The sequence below is a fragment of the Schistocerca cancellata genome, chromosome 4, assembly GCF_023864275.1.
Source record: "Schistocerca cancellata isolate TAMUIC-IGC-003103 chromosome 4, iqSchCanc2.1, whole genome shotgun sequence".
Taxonomy (NCBI): Eukaryota; Metazoa; Arthropoda; class Insecta; order Orthoptera; family Acrididae; genus Schistocerca; species Schistocerca cancellata.
In genome coordinates this window covers 589,588,875-589,605,402 of record NC_064629.1, presented here as the reverse complement: position 1 = coordinate 589,605,402, position 16,528 = coordinate 589,588,875, and the positions used below count along the sequence as shown (strand labels likewise).

The following is a 16,528-nucleotide window of genomic DNA, read 5'->3' as shown; positions in this document are numbered from 1 at the left end:
ACAGTCATGGGATCTGGAATGGTACAAAAAACAATATCATTGAATGACAAACCGCAATCTTGACATGTCACCATTCTGTCACTGTTGAGTTCTAACATGTGCTGGTAGACATTTATTCTTCCTACACAAGGCATAACACAATCCTCTTACAAACTATCCACAAGCAATTGTGATTTCTAAATGAGAAACCCATATGGGGAAGCAATTACAGCTTGTGGCTTGCCACCCATATGCAAATTAGCCTTTAATGCAGAGATGGTGGGACTTCCCATCCTTCCAACTGTAGCCCACATGAGATGTAGGCCAGTACTGGTGGGTAGCAATTCGACAAATCACATAACTTATGTAGCTTATTGCATTCAGATTTATGCAAAAGTGAAGTATCTTGAGTTTCAGTCCAATTTGTATAGTAGTTTCCAAGAAAACTGACTTATTTCATAATTTTTAAGTGCATTAAAATGAGTTAGTAAAGGCTTAAATATTGAGTAATATGTGTAAAACAGTATATAAACTTTGTCCTGAATTTTAAGTAAAATTCGAATTTTGGTAGAAAAACATGGTAGATAAACCATTCTTTTGGTTAACATAGAGGTTAGAAATTTGAGCACCATACTCAATAAGCAAAATCATGAAACTGTACCAGTTTATAGCCCTGTAAAAGTAATACTTTGAGATAAAGTACATTTTATTCAGATAATTTTGAAGGATAATGTCTACAACCAGCTCCAGTTACAGTATCTTTGTTTATTTAAGTGGACACTTTTAATCCAGATTCTCTGGAGAGGCATCCTCTACCACAGGAAAAATTGACAGTTGTTTATAGTCCCAACTGGGAGAATTATTGTATTATGTGAGGGGGCTGAACGAAACACTATGAGAAAAGCATGCCCACTCTGCTGTCCACACACATAAGCATTGTGCACTTCATTCCAGTGCAGCCAGTCTATCATAGATGAGCTGAACACAAGACACAAATTGTTAAATATGTCTTTATGAATCAGTTTTTGAAGTGATTTATAGCTAGACATGAAATGAGGAAACATGTGTTAAGAATTAGTCTTGGTGATGCAACTGTTCATGGTATGGAAAGTTCTGGTTGAAAATTACAAATTATTTAGAAACAAAGAAATAACTAACTGAGAGATAGAAGTACTGCATTGTCAATAGGCACACAGACAAGAGGTACAGAGCTCAACTAGCTTTCAGAATGCACTTCCTTTTTCTAGCTGTAGAAAAAACATGCACACAAACTCACACATACACACTAACTCACATCCGCACTCCTGTTTGTGTACATTGTGCTCAGCTGCCTACCAGCTCTTTACTGGCCCATGGTGAGTGTGCTGGGTTGAGGTGGCAGTATGGGGTGGGGTGAGGGGTGAAGTGAGGTGGGAGGTGGGGATGGGTTGGGGGGAAGCATCTACGAGCTAATGGGAGAATGAGGACCTGTCTGTTGGCTAGCTAGGATTGCAGGTAGAGGGGGTAGGTGGCAGATGGTTGGGCCTGCAATTTTATAGACTAGGGCATGAGATAACAGCACACAATTAGCTGAATTGGGTGTGGTTACTGAGGCAGAGGATGGTGTACAACACACACACACACACACACACACACACACACACACACACTACTGGGTGGGGGGACAGAGAGTTATTTTAGGTTTAGGTGAAGAAGGTTATGGGAGCAAAGGATGTACTGTAAGGATAGCTCCTATCTGCGCAACTCAGAAAAGCGGGTGTGGTGGGGAGGATCCAGAGGACATTGGTTGTGAAGTAACCACTGAAATCTCGGATGTTGTGCTCTGCTGCATGTTATGCCACTTGGTGGTCTACCTTGTTTTTGGCAACAGTTTGGTGGTGACCAGTAGTTCTAGTTGACATCTAGTGGATGTCATTCCAATGTAAAATGCTGTGCAGTGGTTGCAGCAGAGCTGGTATATAACATGGTTGCTTTCACAGGTGGGTCTTGTACAGGGGTATGATCCCTGTGGCAGGGGATTTAGGGGTGGAAGTGTCATAGTGTCATAGGGATGGACTAGGACATTGCAGAGATTGGGTGGGTGGTGGAACACCACTTTGGGGCTGGAGGTGGGGGGGAGGCAGGAGGATCGAGGAAGTGTCTTGCGTATGATGTCCCTCATTTGAGAGCATGATAATAGATAATAAATACCTGACAAAGGATGTGGTTCAGTTGTTCCAGTCCAGAGTGGTATCAGGTGACAAGGGGACACTTCTTTGTGGTTGGTTCCTGGGGTGGATGTGAGGATCAAATGTGTGTGAGGATATGGCACAGGAAATCTGTTTGTGAATTAAGTCTGCAGAGTATTGCCTACCTGTGAAGGCCTTTGTGAGGCTTTCAGCATACTGGGCAATGGGGTTCTGCTGGCCAGAGTGGCCGAGTGGCTCTAGGCGCTACTGTCTGGAACCGTGTGATCGCTACAGTCGCAGGTTCGAATCCTGCCTCAGGCATGGATGTGTGTGATGTCCTTAGGTTAGTTAGGTTTAAGTAGTTCTAAGTTTTAGGGGACTGATGACCTCAGAAGTTGAGTCCCATAGTGCCCAGAGCCGCTTGAACCATTTGATGGGGTTCTCATCACTGCAGATGCATCTACCATGAGTATCCAAGCTGTATGTGAGGGATTTTCTGGTGTGGGAAGGGTGGCAGCTGTCAAAGTGGAGGTACTGTTGGTGATTGGTAGGTTTGAACTGGACTGAGGTGTGGATGGAGCCACCTGAGAGGAGAAGATTGACATATAGGAAGGTGGCATGATGGGTGGAGCAGGACCAGGTGAAGTGGATGGGAGAGATGCTGTTAAGGTTGTGGAAGAAAGAGGGTAAGGTACACGAATTTGTTTGCATACCTTCCCTTCAAAGGTGAAGTAGTTATGTGTTAGGATGCAGTTGTTTAGGTGTGCAAGGTATGAAGTCATGGTTTTGCAATCTGCAGGGCGTTGGGAGACAACAAAGTCCTTGGGTGTATTGGTGTGTAGGGAGGTTGCATCAACAGTGGCGAGTAGGCATCCGGGTGGTAACGGTGCGGGGATGGTGGAGAGCCAGTGCAGGAAGTAGCTGATATCTTTAATGTGGTATGCTAGGTTTTGGACAATTGGTTAGTGATGTTGATCAACAAAGGCTGAGATTCTTTCAGCAGGGCACTGTAACCAGCCACAACTGGGTGCCCAGGATTGGTAGGTTTGTGAATTTTTGGGAGCATATAGAAGGCAGGTGTGTGGGCCATTGCAGAGGTGAGTATGGAGATGGGTTCAAGTGAGAGGTTGTGGGAAGGGCCTATGGATTTCAGCAGGGACTGGAGGTTATAGACTTCTGGGATTGGGTCACCCTTGCAGAGCTTTTAGGTGGTGGTGTTGGACAACTTGGGGAGGCCCTTTGCCATGTAGCTACTCCAGTTCATCACCACAATAGTGGAACCTTTGTCTGCCAGGAGGATGATAAGGTCAGGATAAATTTTTAGGTTCTGTAGGGCAGTACTTTCTTCTGTTGAAAGGCTGTTGTCCTTATGGAGGGAACTGGGGAAGGACGGTGAGGCGAAGTTGGTAGTTGGGAATTCCTAGAAGGTGACCAGCGGTTGGTTAGGAGAGAATGTGCAAGGGTCATGGTTGGATGGTGGTATGAATTGAGAGGGGAAGGGTTTAATGTAGGATTGGATTGGCTTTGGTTGGAGGAGTTGGTGGCAAAGAAGTGTTTGCACCGTAAGGAACAGGAGAAGGAGACTAGGTGTTTCACAGGTCCAACATGGTAAAACCTGGGAGTAGGGCTGAATGTAAGGCCTTTGGGCAGGATTGAAATTTTTGAGGGCCTAATGCTTTTGGTTGAGAGGTTAACAACTGTTTTCTGAGATTGTTTTGGCCCTGGATTTCATGGCGTGTTGGTAGGGGTTTCTGGAGGATGTGATAGGTTGAAAAGGTCAGGTATGCAGTGTCTGGATGTTATAAGGTGTTGAGGAGGATGAACACTGTGGGTAGGACGAGGGTTGGATAATGGTAGCCCAAGGGACCTTCTCTTCCATCCACTTCACCAGGTCCTCCTCCACCCATTATGCCACCTTCCTAGCCTTCAATCTCCTCCTCTCAGATGGCTCCAGGCACACTTTGGTTCACATCAGACCCGCCAATCACCAACAGTACTTCCATTTTGACAGCTGCCACTCCTTCCACACCAAAAAATCCCTCCCATGCAGTTTGACTACCCATGATAGATGCATCTGTAGTGATGAGAACTCCATTGCCCAGTATGCTGAAGGCCTCACAATGGCCTTAACAAAGAGGCAGTACTCTGCAGACCTAATTCATAAACATATATCCTGTGTCATATCCTCACACACACCTGATCCTCACAGCCATCCCAAGAACCAACCACAGAGAAGTGTCCCTTTGTCACCCAATAGCGCCCTGGAATGGAACAACTGAACCACATCATTCGTCAAGCATTTGTTATCTATCACCATGCCCTGAAATGAGGAACATACTACCCAAGACACTTCCTACAACACCCCCCCCCCCTCCAAAGTGGTGTTGCTGCCCACCCAACCTCCCCGATATACTTGTCCATCCCCCCAACCCCTGCCACAGGGACCATACCCCTGTGGAAGACCCAGATGCAAGACCTGCCCAATCCACCCACCCAGCACCACCTACTCCAGTCCTGTCACAGGATTACCCTACCTCATCAAAGAGTGTGCTACCTGTGAAAGCAGCCATGTTATATACTAGCTCTGCTGTAAACACTGCACAGCATTTTACATTGGTATGACAACCCACCAGCTGTCAACTAGAATAAATGGCCACCACCAAACGGTTGCCAAAAACTATGGAAGACCACCCAGTGACATAACATGCAGCAGAGCACAACATACGAGATTTTGATGGCTGCTTCACAACAAATGCCATATCGATCTGAAATTTTAAACATTTACATATCCAAGCACAGTACACTTTATGCCATTGGCATTTGTTGCTCACATCCTTCATGATATTGCAGTTCTAGTGGCCAACAATGTATGACTGATCTTGTAAACATGCATCACTAGTTTAACGTTGAGTCACTGAAAACCATGGTTCATCTAAATACAGGAGAGTATTTATAACTTATAAAGACAGCACATACTTATTATACACAATGAGATGTGGAAATAGATACCTAAATAGAAGACAGAAAGGAGTGTATATTTTCATTACTATTTCAAAGATTAGTTTTTGCTTTGAAGCACACTTATTATTTGCTAGTTAACAGAAGAATATGAATTGCTAAGCAAAATTAAATTTACAATACTGTGAAGAATAAAGTCTGTATCATACGTTTTACTATCTCAACATCTTCAAGGAGGAGTCTCATCGCCATTCTGTGTTTGTTTCCTTCCAACTGCTGGATCAGGTTTGCTGGGAGGATGCTGAAACAGAACAGTATTCCAAAATTTAGTATTTTAATTTAAGATATGTTGCTACAATTGCTTCAGATTGATAAAAGGCATCAATTCATCATATAGTTTAGGTGGAATAACTTGGACAGTGTTGACAGCAAAACAAAAAAGTACAAGTTTGAATTATCATTACTAAGACATAATTCATTGCCTGCAACTAGAAAAGTAGTAAAAATGAAAAGGTATAGAAAAGTGTCACACACAACTTTAACAGTTTAGCTGTGCCTCTGACAAGCTTAGCAGTCATGCATCATTTTCCTACACCTTTGATTTTACTTCTAATACCAAGCGAAGTGGTGCAGTGGTTAGCATACTGGACTCACTTTCGGGAGTGCAGTGCTCTGCCACTGTGTCAATGTCAGTGTATGTTCCATCATTCAATTGTGTTAAAATAAAATTGAAAAAATTAAAACTAAAAAACTATTATTTGTATTGTATAATATGTTTCTTTAATTCACTTCCAACGAAACACACTTCTTGTCTGCATTTTTTAAAAATATCTTTGTGGTGTACTTAGAAGTTTTTGCATGTGAATAAAATGTCCAGTTCATTGTTGTTAATGAGCTAGAGTTACTTCACATACATATTTTAGTTTTTTATTTGCTAGTCACTTCTGGAAGGGGTTTATGGAAAAGACAGAGGAAACTATAGCCACATCTGTGAGTGTTATGTACAGTTTAGTTGTGTAAATGATGCAACTACCAATTTGCTCACATAATGTTGCCAACAAAGAAATAGGAGCAGTGTCTTATGACTCATGTACTTTACCCACAGAACACTAGACTGACATATAGAGCATTTACACTGAGGTGACAAAAGTCATAGGATAGCAATATGTGCACATACAGTTTGGGTAGTAGCACATACACAAGGTATAAAAGGGCAGTGCATTGGCAGAGCTGTAATTTGTACTTGGGTGATTTGTATAAAGGTTTCTGACATGATTATAGCTGCACAGGAGGAATTAACAGACTTTGAATGTGGAATGGTAATTGGAACTAGATACATGGGACATTCCATTTTGGAAATCATTATGGAATTCAGTATTCTGAGACCCACAGTGTCAAGTGCATGCCAAGAATATCAAATTTCAGGCATTACCTCTCATCATGCAGTGGCTTAGGGCCTTCACTTAATGACACAGAGCAGTGGCTGTTGCATAGAGTTGTCACAGCTAGCAAACAAGCAACACTGTGGAAATAACTGCCAAAATCAGAGTGGGATATATAAGATGAAGATATTCATTAGAACAGAGTGGCGAAATTTGATGTTAGTGGGCTATGGTAGATGACTACTGATGTGAGTACCTTTACCAACACCTGCAGTGCCTCTCCTGGGCTCATTACCAAATCAGTTCGACCCTAGATGACTGTAAAACTGTGGTATGGCCAAATGAGCCCTGATTTCAGTTGGTAAGAGCTGATAGTAGGGATTAAGTGTGACACAGGCCCCATGAAACCATGGACACAGGTCATGAACAAGGCAATGTGCAAGTTGGTGGTGGCTCCATATTGGTGTGAGTGGTGTTTACAAGAAATAAGCTGCATCCTCTGGCCAAACTGTACTGAACAGTTACTGGAAGTGGTTATGTTCAGCTACTAGGAGACCATTTTCAGCCATTCATGGACATCATATTTCTGACCAACAATGGAATTTTTATGGATGGCAGTGTGTCATGTCACCAGGCCACAATTCTTTATAATTGGTCTGAAGAACATTCTATAGAATTGAAGCGAATGATTTGGCCACCCATATTGCCTTACATGTATCCCATAAAACATTTATGGTCCATAATTTAGAAATTTGTACATATACAAAATCCTGCACAGGCAACACTTTTGGATTATGGATGGCTATAGAGGCAGTATGGCTCAGTATTTCTGTGGTGACTCCTGACAACTTCATGTTAATTTCTTTAAAGTCAGTACCGCCATTAGAATGTGTTTTTTTATTTGCAGTGTTACATTTACACAATCACGATTTTGGCTTTAAGTTGCCATTATCAAGTGTTTTAATGCTATACAGTGCCTAAGATGGCATACTGTCATATTTAAAATATACTATTAGACATATTGTCTAAGGGTCACTATTTCTGGTAAAAGCCATGCCATCTTAGGCACTGTATAACATTAAAACATTTGATAGTGGCAATTTATAGCCGAGATCATGATCATGTGAATGTAACATTTCAAATAAAAAATCAGTCTAATGGCAGTGCTGACTTTAAAGAAATATATTATGACTGTGGCCCCACATTATGAAAAAATTATTAAACTTCTTGTTAAGTTGCTGCACAATACCAGGCAAAATTAGGTCTGACATTATGTTAGGAGGTATCCCATGTATTTTGTCATCTCCATGTATATTCCATATAAATGCAGCTGAAACTGCTTTAGTAACTGACAGATGTTTATAGCAATATACATTTCTACAGTTCTGACACAACTGAAAGGTTATCACATTAAAGGTGCTACATAACAAAACTTACTTTCTAGGTTATTCAGATTAAACTTTGTTCAAATAACATAAATGTATGTATACACCACCCCACATTATCACTTGCTCATTGACTTTAAGAAAGCAAGTTATCACTTGGTATGACCCAAAAATAACAAACATTTGCTTTCCTAAATAAATTTGCACTGCATTGCTAAACAGGCAAAGTCCATCAAACAATTTTTTTAGTACTTCTATCTCCAGTAATCAATTTATAGTTCAGTCTTGGCACCATTCACTGTAAGATTGTTTGTGCACCTCAGGGAGGTATTCCTTCATACTTTTGATGTTTCTTTTCTTCTCTGAAAACAATCCTTTTGTACCAGTGACCTCCTGAATGTGATCATTTTGAAAAGTTCATCTTGTCACCCTTTTTCCAACAATCTAATAATTTCTCTACCTCTATCTCAGCAAGTGTCTTTTCTATTTGAATTACCTCAGGCATGGTAATTGTAATCCATGAGGCAGAATTTACATTTACCTTAGTTGTGTTAATGATTGTATAGCTTCTTGTGAAATCAAATCAAATCACATTAAATTTTATTATCACATAAAGCATCTCATAGAATCAAAGATTGTGACATAGGTGACTTGTTAATTCTAACATTACATACAGACTAATAAAATTAAAATAAGGTTATAACACATTTCTTGTTACTTCTTCAGATACATATTATTTTACATGGTTACCATAAAAAAATATCTATGCTTATAATACTGTACATTTGCTATTACTTCTTTATACAGAAACTGTTATAAATTGTTTTCAGTCAAGAAATCTTCTACACTGGTAATAGCATTTAGTTTTCAGATGTTTTTCCAGGTCTCCTTCAGTATTTTTTTTTTTTTTTATTTTATTTTTTTTAGATTTTGATTACAATTCCCCTTCCAGATTTTATTTGTAAAGTTCATGGCCATGTAATGTGGAGTTTCTTCAATAGTTTTAGTCTATGGGTACATAAAATGTTACTTAATCTGTGTGTAGTCTCATACTGATGCAATAAGTAGGTGCCCTAAAAAAGTTGTGGCTTTCTTTGTGAAAATGGACAATAGATCCATGACGGTCTGCTGAAAATTAATGCCTCAAGATTTTTTATGTGAAAAATCTTAAAGCTTTTTAAATAAAACAAATTTCATTAATGGTCTACATCCTTCTCCATCATGGGTGTATATTAATTCCTCAACATAGTGACCCTGATGGTAAATACATCTCTCCCAATGAGAGACTACTTTGTTGGTACCTTCATTGTAGAATGTCTGACTTTGTGGATGATGCCACACCCTCATCTCTGCTTGCACCACTTAATCACAATCAAAATGAAGTCCTTGACAGTGCTATTTAGTTTTGTAAACAGACAAAAATCAGAGGGGGCCAAATGATTGATGACAGTAAACCCAAGGTGTTGCAGCACTCGTGTGTGGTCTTGCATTGTCATCCTGAAGGAGAGGGTGCTCCATATGTATATGAACTCTTCAGATTCATGTTTTCAGTCATTTTAGGGTCAGTTTCTTATGTGCTGGCATAGTTACATTACTTACTGCCATCATATACACTACAATTTGGAGTCTCTAGTGACAGAGGGTTGCAATTTTCATCAGCAACATGAGAATGTTTACTGAGTAATATGCATGTCATATACAGGGTATTTATAAATGAATATTGGTGTTTTAACACTTTATAATCTCTGTGGACAGAGATGAACCAACCTCCACAATTATCCTTCATTTTTATTTTTGTCTGGTCTCAGATGAGATGGAATCTCTCATTCTCTTTTTCTGTTTCTCCATGTAGGGAGGTATGTCTAATGGATGTGTGAAATTGTCATTTTTGTATATGGATATGCATTTACATAAAGAAGACATTGAAGAATGGTTTACATAAGGTTAACTTGTCAGATTATGAGTATTAAATTATCTGGTGGTAAGCATGATAGAAAATGATGGTGTTCCACATGAGTCATGCCATATATTAGAACCTTTATGTATGTGGAATAGCCCATGGTATACATCAATTGAGATAAGTAACTGTTAGAAACTACTTTGTGTATATTTTATTAGCAGTTAACTACAGTTAACATATGTATTTTTGCTTATAAAGGCAACAAACAAACTTCATGTAAATCATAATGAGTATGATATTTGAAGTTGTTGCTTTTCAATCATACTGAGTAGTTGCTGTTTATCTACTATTAATTGCTTAATATTTACATTAGACCATAGGTAATTGTGAATAAATCACAGTTAGGTACATGCTGTGTAAATAAAACCCTGTTTACTATGATCATTGTCGCACAGCATGCTGGCAGTGTGGATTTTAATTCTCAGATCTTGATAGTCAGAAGAATGGCTAGTAATAAATGTTTTTAGTTTGTTTAAAATTAACAAATCTAAATATCATACTCACGCTGAAGGCTTCCTGATAGCACCACTGCGGCGCTTAACTGTAGTAATAATGAGTAAATCATTAAAAAGAAACAATCCACGCTCTGGATTGCCAGAGCCAGCTGCATCTCCAGTAACGGACACCAAATCAAAACGCAGAAACACTCTATCTGGAGTGAATATATTGGAGCAGCCTTCAATAACGTTTTCCAGTTCCCTAAGCATTGCTTGCTGTTGTTCTGCTTCCATACTTTCTCGTTCAGTACAGTTGATTTTCACAGCCAAGACATGTACCTCACGTTGTGCTGACAGCAGTAAGTTGTAGTCTGGATGGCTCTGTTCTGTGTTCTTGATAAGTGTCTGTAAAATATATCCAAATTATTTTTAGATGTTATCATATGTTTTTATGACTATGTTCACAAAGTAACATATAATAAAGAAATTTAACAATTAAATTTTTTTTACATAGAATAAAAATGAAGTATGAGGAAACAAAATCCTTGCATGGACTAAATTTTTAGTTTAAAAACAACTGAAACAACAAATGAAATTTATGCTGCAGTGTTATTAAGACTATTTGTGTTTCAGTGGACCAAGAGCAGATTAAAGGAAATGGTGCAAGTGGATCACTTACACAAAGAAGAAAGGATTCCAATTACTGAATTGTTTATTGCATATCATGACGCATTTCACATGCCCAGGGATAGACTGACATACACAGAGATGGTGAAACATGAAATTAAACCAAAAGTGTAAGGCAAAGTAATAAATATCTGAAAATACCAGCTACCAGAGGTGCAAAAGGAAGCCCTCCAAAACAAGATAGATGCAATATTAATAAATGATTTCATTACACTGAGTACAAGTGGGTAGAATTTCCCATTATTGATGGTTCCAAAAAAGACAGATGCTTCAGAGAAACAAAAATGGAGAATAGTTGTGGACTACTGGAGGGTGAATGACATTTGTATTAACACTGTATTCTGTTACCCTGTATCAATGACATTTTAGATTGCTTAGGAAAAGCTAAGCACTTCAACACTTAGGATGATGCAAAGGGTTACCACCAGATGGTGATGATGGGGAGAAAACAGCCTTCTAGACTCCAGAAGGGCATTAGAATACAAAAGGTTACTGAAGGGAATAACAGATGGTAGAGCCACTTTTCAGAGACTGATGAACACAGTATTAACCAGACTTCAGGCACACAAGATGTGATTTAGATAATGTGTTCACATTCAGAGCTACATTAGAAGAGCATAATGCCAAACTAGAACAAGCATTTGAGAGGTTCCAATCACACAATTTAAAATTGCAGGTTGACAAGTGTGAGTTCCTACAGAAAAAGAGAATTTATATAGGGCACATAATTGTGACAGAAGGATTAAAACCCAAACCACAGAAGAAGAGCATGATGAAAGAGTATCCAAGAACTAGCACCAAAAAGCACTTAAAGAGCTTTCTGCTGAAGAAAGAAGCAAACTATGAGTGGTTGACACCATGGGAAGCTGTTTTCCAGGAATGAAAAGAGAAAATAGCTAGCTCCCATCTTACAGTATCTTGATTTTACAAAACGATTCATAATTACAATGGATGCTAGCAAGCAGTCAATCAGTACCATATTGAGCCAAGGAGAATTAGGACAGAATTTATCAGTAGCCTCTGCATTCAGAATGCTGAACGCTGCTGAGAAAGGATATACTACGATCAAGCGAGAGGTCTTAGCTAGAGTGTGGGCAGCGAAGCACTATTGACCTTATGTGTACAGAAGAAGATTCGAGCTACATCTGCACCTACATCTACATGGATACTCTGCGAAACACATTTAAGTGCCTGGCAGAGGGATCACTGAACCACGTTCACAATAATTCTCTATTATTCCAACCTCGTACAGCGCATGGAAAAAGCAAACATTTATATCTTTTTGTGTGAGCTCTGATTTCCCTTATTTTACTATGATGATCATTTCTCTCTACGTAGGTTGGCATCAACAAAATATTTTCCCATGATGTCCACCCCAAATCCTGTATCATTTCAGTGCACTCTCTCCCCTATTTCATGATAATACAAGATGTGGGGCCCTCCTTTGGACTTTCTCAATGTACTCTGTCAGTCCTGTCTCGTAAGGATACTTCACCGTGCAGCAGTATTCCAAAAGAGGACAGAGAATCATAGTGCAGGCTGTGTCTTTAGTAGATCTGTTACATTTTCTAAGTGTCATGCCAATAAAACACAGTCTTTGGTTAGCCTTCACCACAACATTTTCTATATGTTTCCACCAATTTAAGTTGTTCATAATTGTAATTCCTAGGTATTTAGTTGAATTTATGGCCTTTAGATTCGACTGATTTATTGTATAATTGAAGTTTAACAGACTCCTCTTAGTACTCATGCTGGCCGGTGTGGCTGAGTGGTTCTACGCACTTCAGTCTGGAACCACACGACCGCTACTGTCGCAGTTTCGAATCTTGCCTCGGGCATGGATGTGTGTGATGTCCTTAGGTTAGTTAGGTTTAAGTAGTTCTAAGTTATAGGGAACTGATGACCTCAGATGTTAAGTCCCTTAGTGCTCAGAGCCATTTGAACCATTTAGCATTCATGTGGATGACCTCATACTTTTTGTTATTTAGATATCAGTTGCCATATTTGCATCATACAGAAATCTTTTCTAAATAGTTTTGCAATTCATTTTGATCTTCTGATGACATTACTAATTGATAAACAACAGCATCATCTGCAAATAATTTAAGACAGCTGCTGAGATCATCTCCAAATCATTTATAGACACTGAAGAGCCAAAGAAACTGGTACACCTACCTAATATCATGTAGAGCCCCTGCGAGCATGCAGAAGTGCCACAGCATGACATGGCATAGACTCGACTAATGTCTGAAGTAGTGCTGGAGGGAACTGACACCATAAATCCTGCAGGGCTATCCATAAATCTGTAAGAGTGCGAGTGGGTGGAGATCTCTTCTGAACAGCAAGTTGCAAGGATTCCCAGATATGCTCAATAATGTTCATGTCTGGGGAGTTTGGTGGCCAGCAGAAGTGTTTAAACTCAGAAGAGTTTTGTTGGTGCCACTCAATAGCAATTCTGGATGTTTGGGGTGTCACATTGTCCTGACGGAGTTGCCCAAGTCTGTCAGAATGCACAATGGACATGACTCGTTGTAGATAATCAGACAGGTTGCTTACATACATGTCACCTGTCTGAATCATATCTAAACATATCAGGGGTCTCATATCACTTCAACAGCACATGCCCCACACCATTACAGATCCTCCACCATCTTGAACAGTCTCCATCAGCTTCAACAGCCCCTGCTGACATGCAGGGTCCATGGATTCATGAAGTTGTCTCCATGCACTTACAAGTCCATCTGCTTGATACAATTTGAAATGAGACTTGTCCAACCAGACAACACAACATGTTTCCAGCCATCAACACTCTAACGTCAGTATTGATGGGCGCAGGTGAGGCATGAAGCTTTGTGTCATGCAGTTATCAAGGGTACACAAGTGGGCCTTCAGCTGCGAAGGCCATATCGATGATGTTTCATTGAATGGTTTGCATTCTGACACTTGTTGATGGCCCAGCATTGAAATCTGCACCAATTTGTTAAAGGGTTGCTCTTGTCATGTTGAATAATTCTCTTTAGTTGTCATTGGTCCCGTTCTTGCAGGATCTTCTTCAGGCTGCAGCAATGTCGGAGAATTAATGTTTTACCAGAGACCTGATATTCACGGTATACTCATGAAACAGTCATACAGGAAAATCCCCACTTCATCACTACCTCAGATATGCTGTGTCCCATTGCTCATGTGCTGCCTATAACAACACATTCAAACTCACTTAAATGTTGAAACTTCCTGGAAGATTAAAACTGTGTGCCAGACTGAGACTTGAACTTGGTGCAGCACACAGTTTTAATCTGCCAGGAAGTTTCATATCAGCGCACACTTCGCTGCAGAGTGAAAATCTCATTCTGGAAGCACTTAAATGTTGATAACCTGCCATTCTAGCAGCAGTCACTGATCTAACAACTGCACCAGACACTTGTTGTCTTGTATAGGCATTGCCAACTGCAGTCCCATTTTATGCATGTTTACATATCTCTGTATTTGAATATGCATGCCATATTTGAATAGGAATGCAGTATTTGAATATGCATGCCTATACCAGTTTCTTTGGCACTTCAGTGTAGATATAGAACAGCAAAGGGCCTATAACATTACCTTGGGGAATGCCAGAAATCACTTCTGTTTTACTCAATGACTTTCCCTCAATTACAATGAACTGTGACCTCTCTGACAGGAAATCATGAATCCAGCCACATAGCTAAGATGATGTTCCATAAGCACGCAATTTCACTACATGCTGCTTGTGTGGTACAGTGTCAAAAGCCTTCCGGAAATCCAGAAACACGAAATCAATTTGAAACTCCTTGTCAATAGCACAAAACACTTCATGTGAGTAAAGAGCTAGTTGTATTTCACATTAATGACGTTTTCTAAATCTGTGTTGACTGTGTGTTACTAGACCATTTTCTTTGAGGTAATACATAATTTTCAAATACAATATACATTCCAAAGTCCTGCAGCATATTGATATAATATAATATAATTTAGTGGATTACTACTACTACCTTTCTTGAATTTTGGTGTGACCTGTGTGGACCTTTTATCAAGTGAATGGTTGTATATTTGTTAAGTACAGAGCTATTGTGTCAGCATACTTTGGAAGGAACCTAACTGGTATACAGTCTGGACCAGAAGACTTGGTTTTTTAAGTGATTTAAGTTGCTTCACTGCTCCAAGGATGTCTCTTTCTATGTTACTCATGTCTGCAGCTGTTCTTGCTTTGATTTGTGGAATATTTGCTTTGTCTTCTTTGATGAAGGAATGTATTGATCATAAATCCTTGAAATGGTTGGCACATATAAATGATCCATCATCAAGGTTAATTAAATTCATGGTTAAAATGGCAGAATATGACTGACATAATATCCAAAAAGGGATTGCAAAACAAGGATGCAGATGGGTTGTCATGGATACCAGAAAATCCAGCTGCAATCATTAGGAATGTAAAAGAGATCAACAAGGAAGGACAAGACAATCAGCAACCAATGATTAGTGAAGCAGAAAAGGTAGCTATTCTGAAACAGTTTCATGATTCACTGATAGTGGACACCAAGTGATCAGCTGCACGTAAGACCATATTGAAAGGTATAGATCACGGAGAGATGTGAAGAAAGTCATAGAAGAGTAAATTTGAAGTTTTCAGAGTTGTCAGAAGAAATACTACGCAGAATAAGGTGAAAAAGCCCTTAATATTGACCAAAATACCTAACTAGGTAGTAACTCATAGTGACATTTATGTAGTTGGACTGCTTCAGTTAACAAAAAAAGGTTACAGATACATCCTAAGATTTCAAAATGCCCTCATGAAGTTTGTTGCAGCAGAGCCTATAGCACAACTGGGTGCTGACGCAATAGTGTAAATCTTAGTAAAGAGATTAATTTGCATTTGCAGATACCAGCAGTATTATTGAATAACCAAGGAAGAAATTTCCCAAGTGACATTTTAAATATGGTTTATCATGTACTGAAGATCAAGAGGATTCAGTTTTGTGCATACCACCCTAAAATATATGGGGCACTCAGGATGCATCAAATACTAACAGACTATCTATGCCATTATGTGGGAATGAAGCAGGAAAACTGGAATGAATGAATAAATTTTTCCACTTTTCTATGTAACACCACACCAGACTCATCAGCTGGGGTCACTCCATCTGAGATTTTTTTTGGGAGTATATGCAACATACCCACGATCCTACAGTGAAATCTAGGCAAAGTAAAATACAACTATGATGATTATGTAATGGGGCATTATTACATGACAAAAGTGTGAGAAAAAGTCATCAAGGAATTTGACAAGCCCATGGAGAGGGTCTTTTCATGTCTTAAGGACTCATGGACCAAATGTAATACTTCAACTAATGAATAAGAAGTTTACAATAGTACACATGAAGAAATTAGAGCAGTTCATTTCACTTTATACATGTGAGGTTGTGATAAAGTTGAGTTGGCATGTTCTAAAATATAAAGAAGCAAGACTAAGCTAAACTCTATCTTAAAACTGATTAAGTGGGGATTTACATGTATGAGCTCAAGTACGTGGAGGTGAGGGAGAAATTGTGACCAGTCA

General features: G+C 39.4%; 1 protein-coding gene across 2 annotated transcripts in view; it reads right to left on the bottom strand.

The window, feature by feature from the left end:
* The window catches only part of LOC126183680 (rho guanine nucleotide exchange factor 17), a 380,446-nt gene that overhangs the window by 197,791 nt on the left and 166,127 nt on the right, over positions 1–16,528 (bottom strand). For both annotated transcript variants that reach the window (XM_049925856.1, XM_049925855.1), the window contains 2 exons: positions 10,337–10,674; positions 5,315–5,406 (listed from right to left, as the gene is read on the bottom strand). In XM_049925856.1, the coding sequence (XP_049781813.1) occupies positions 5,315–5,406; positions 10,337–10,674 (430 nt within the window). The remainder of the gene's footprint in view (positions 1–5,314; positions 5,407–10,336; positions 10,675–16,528) is intronic.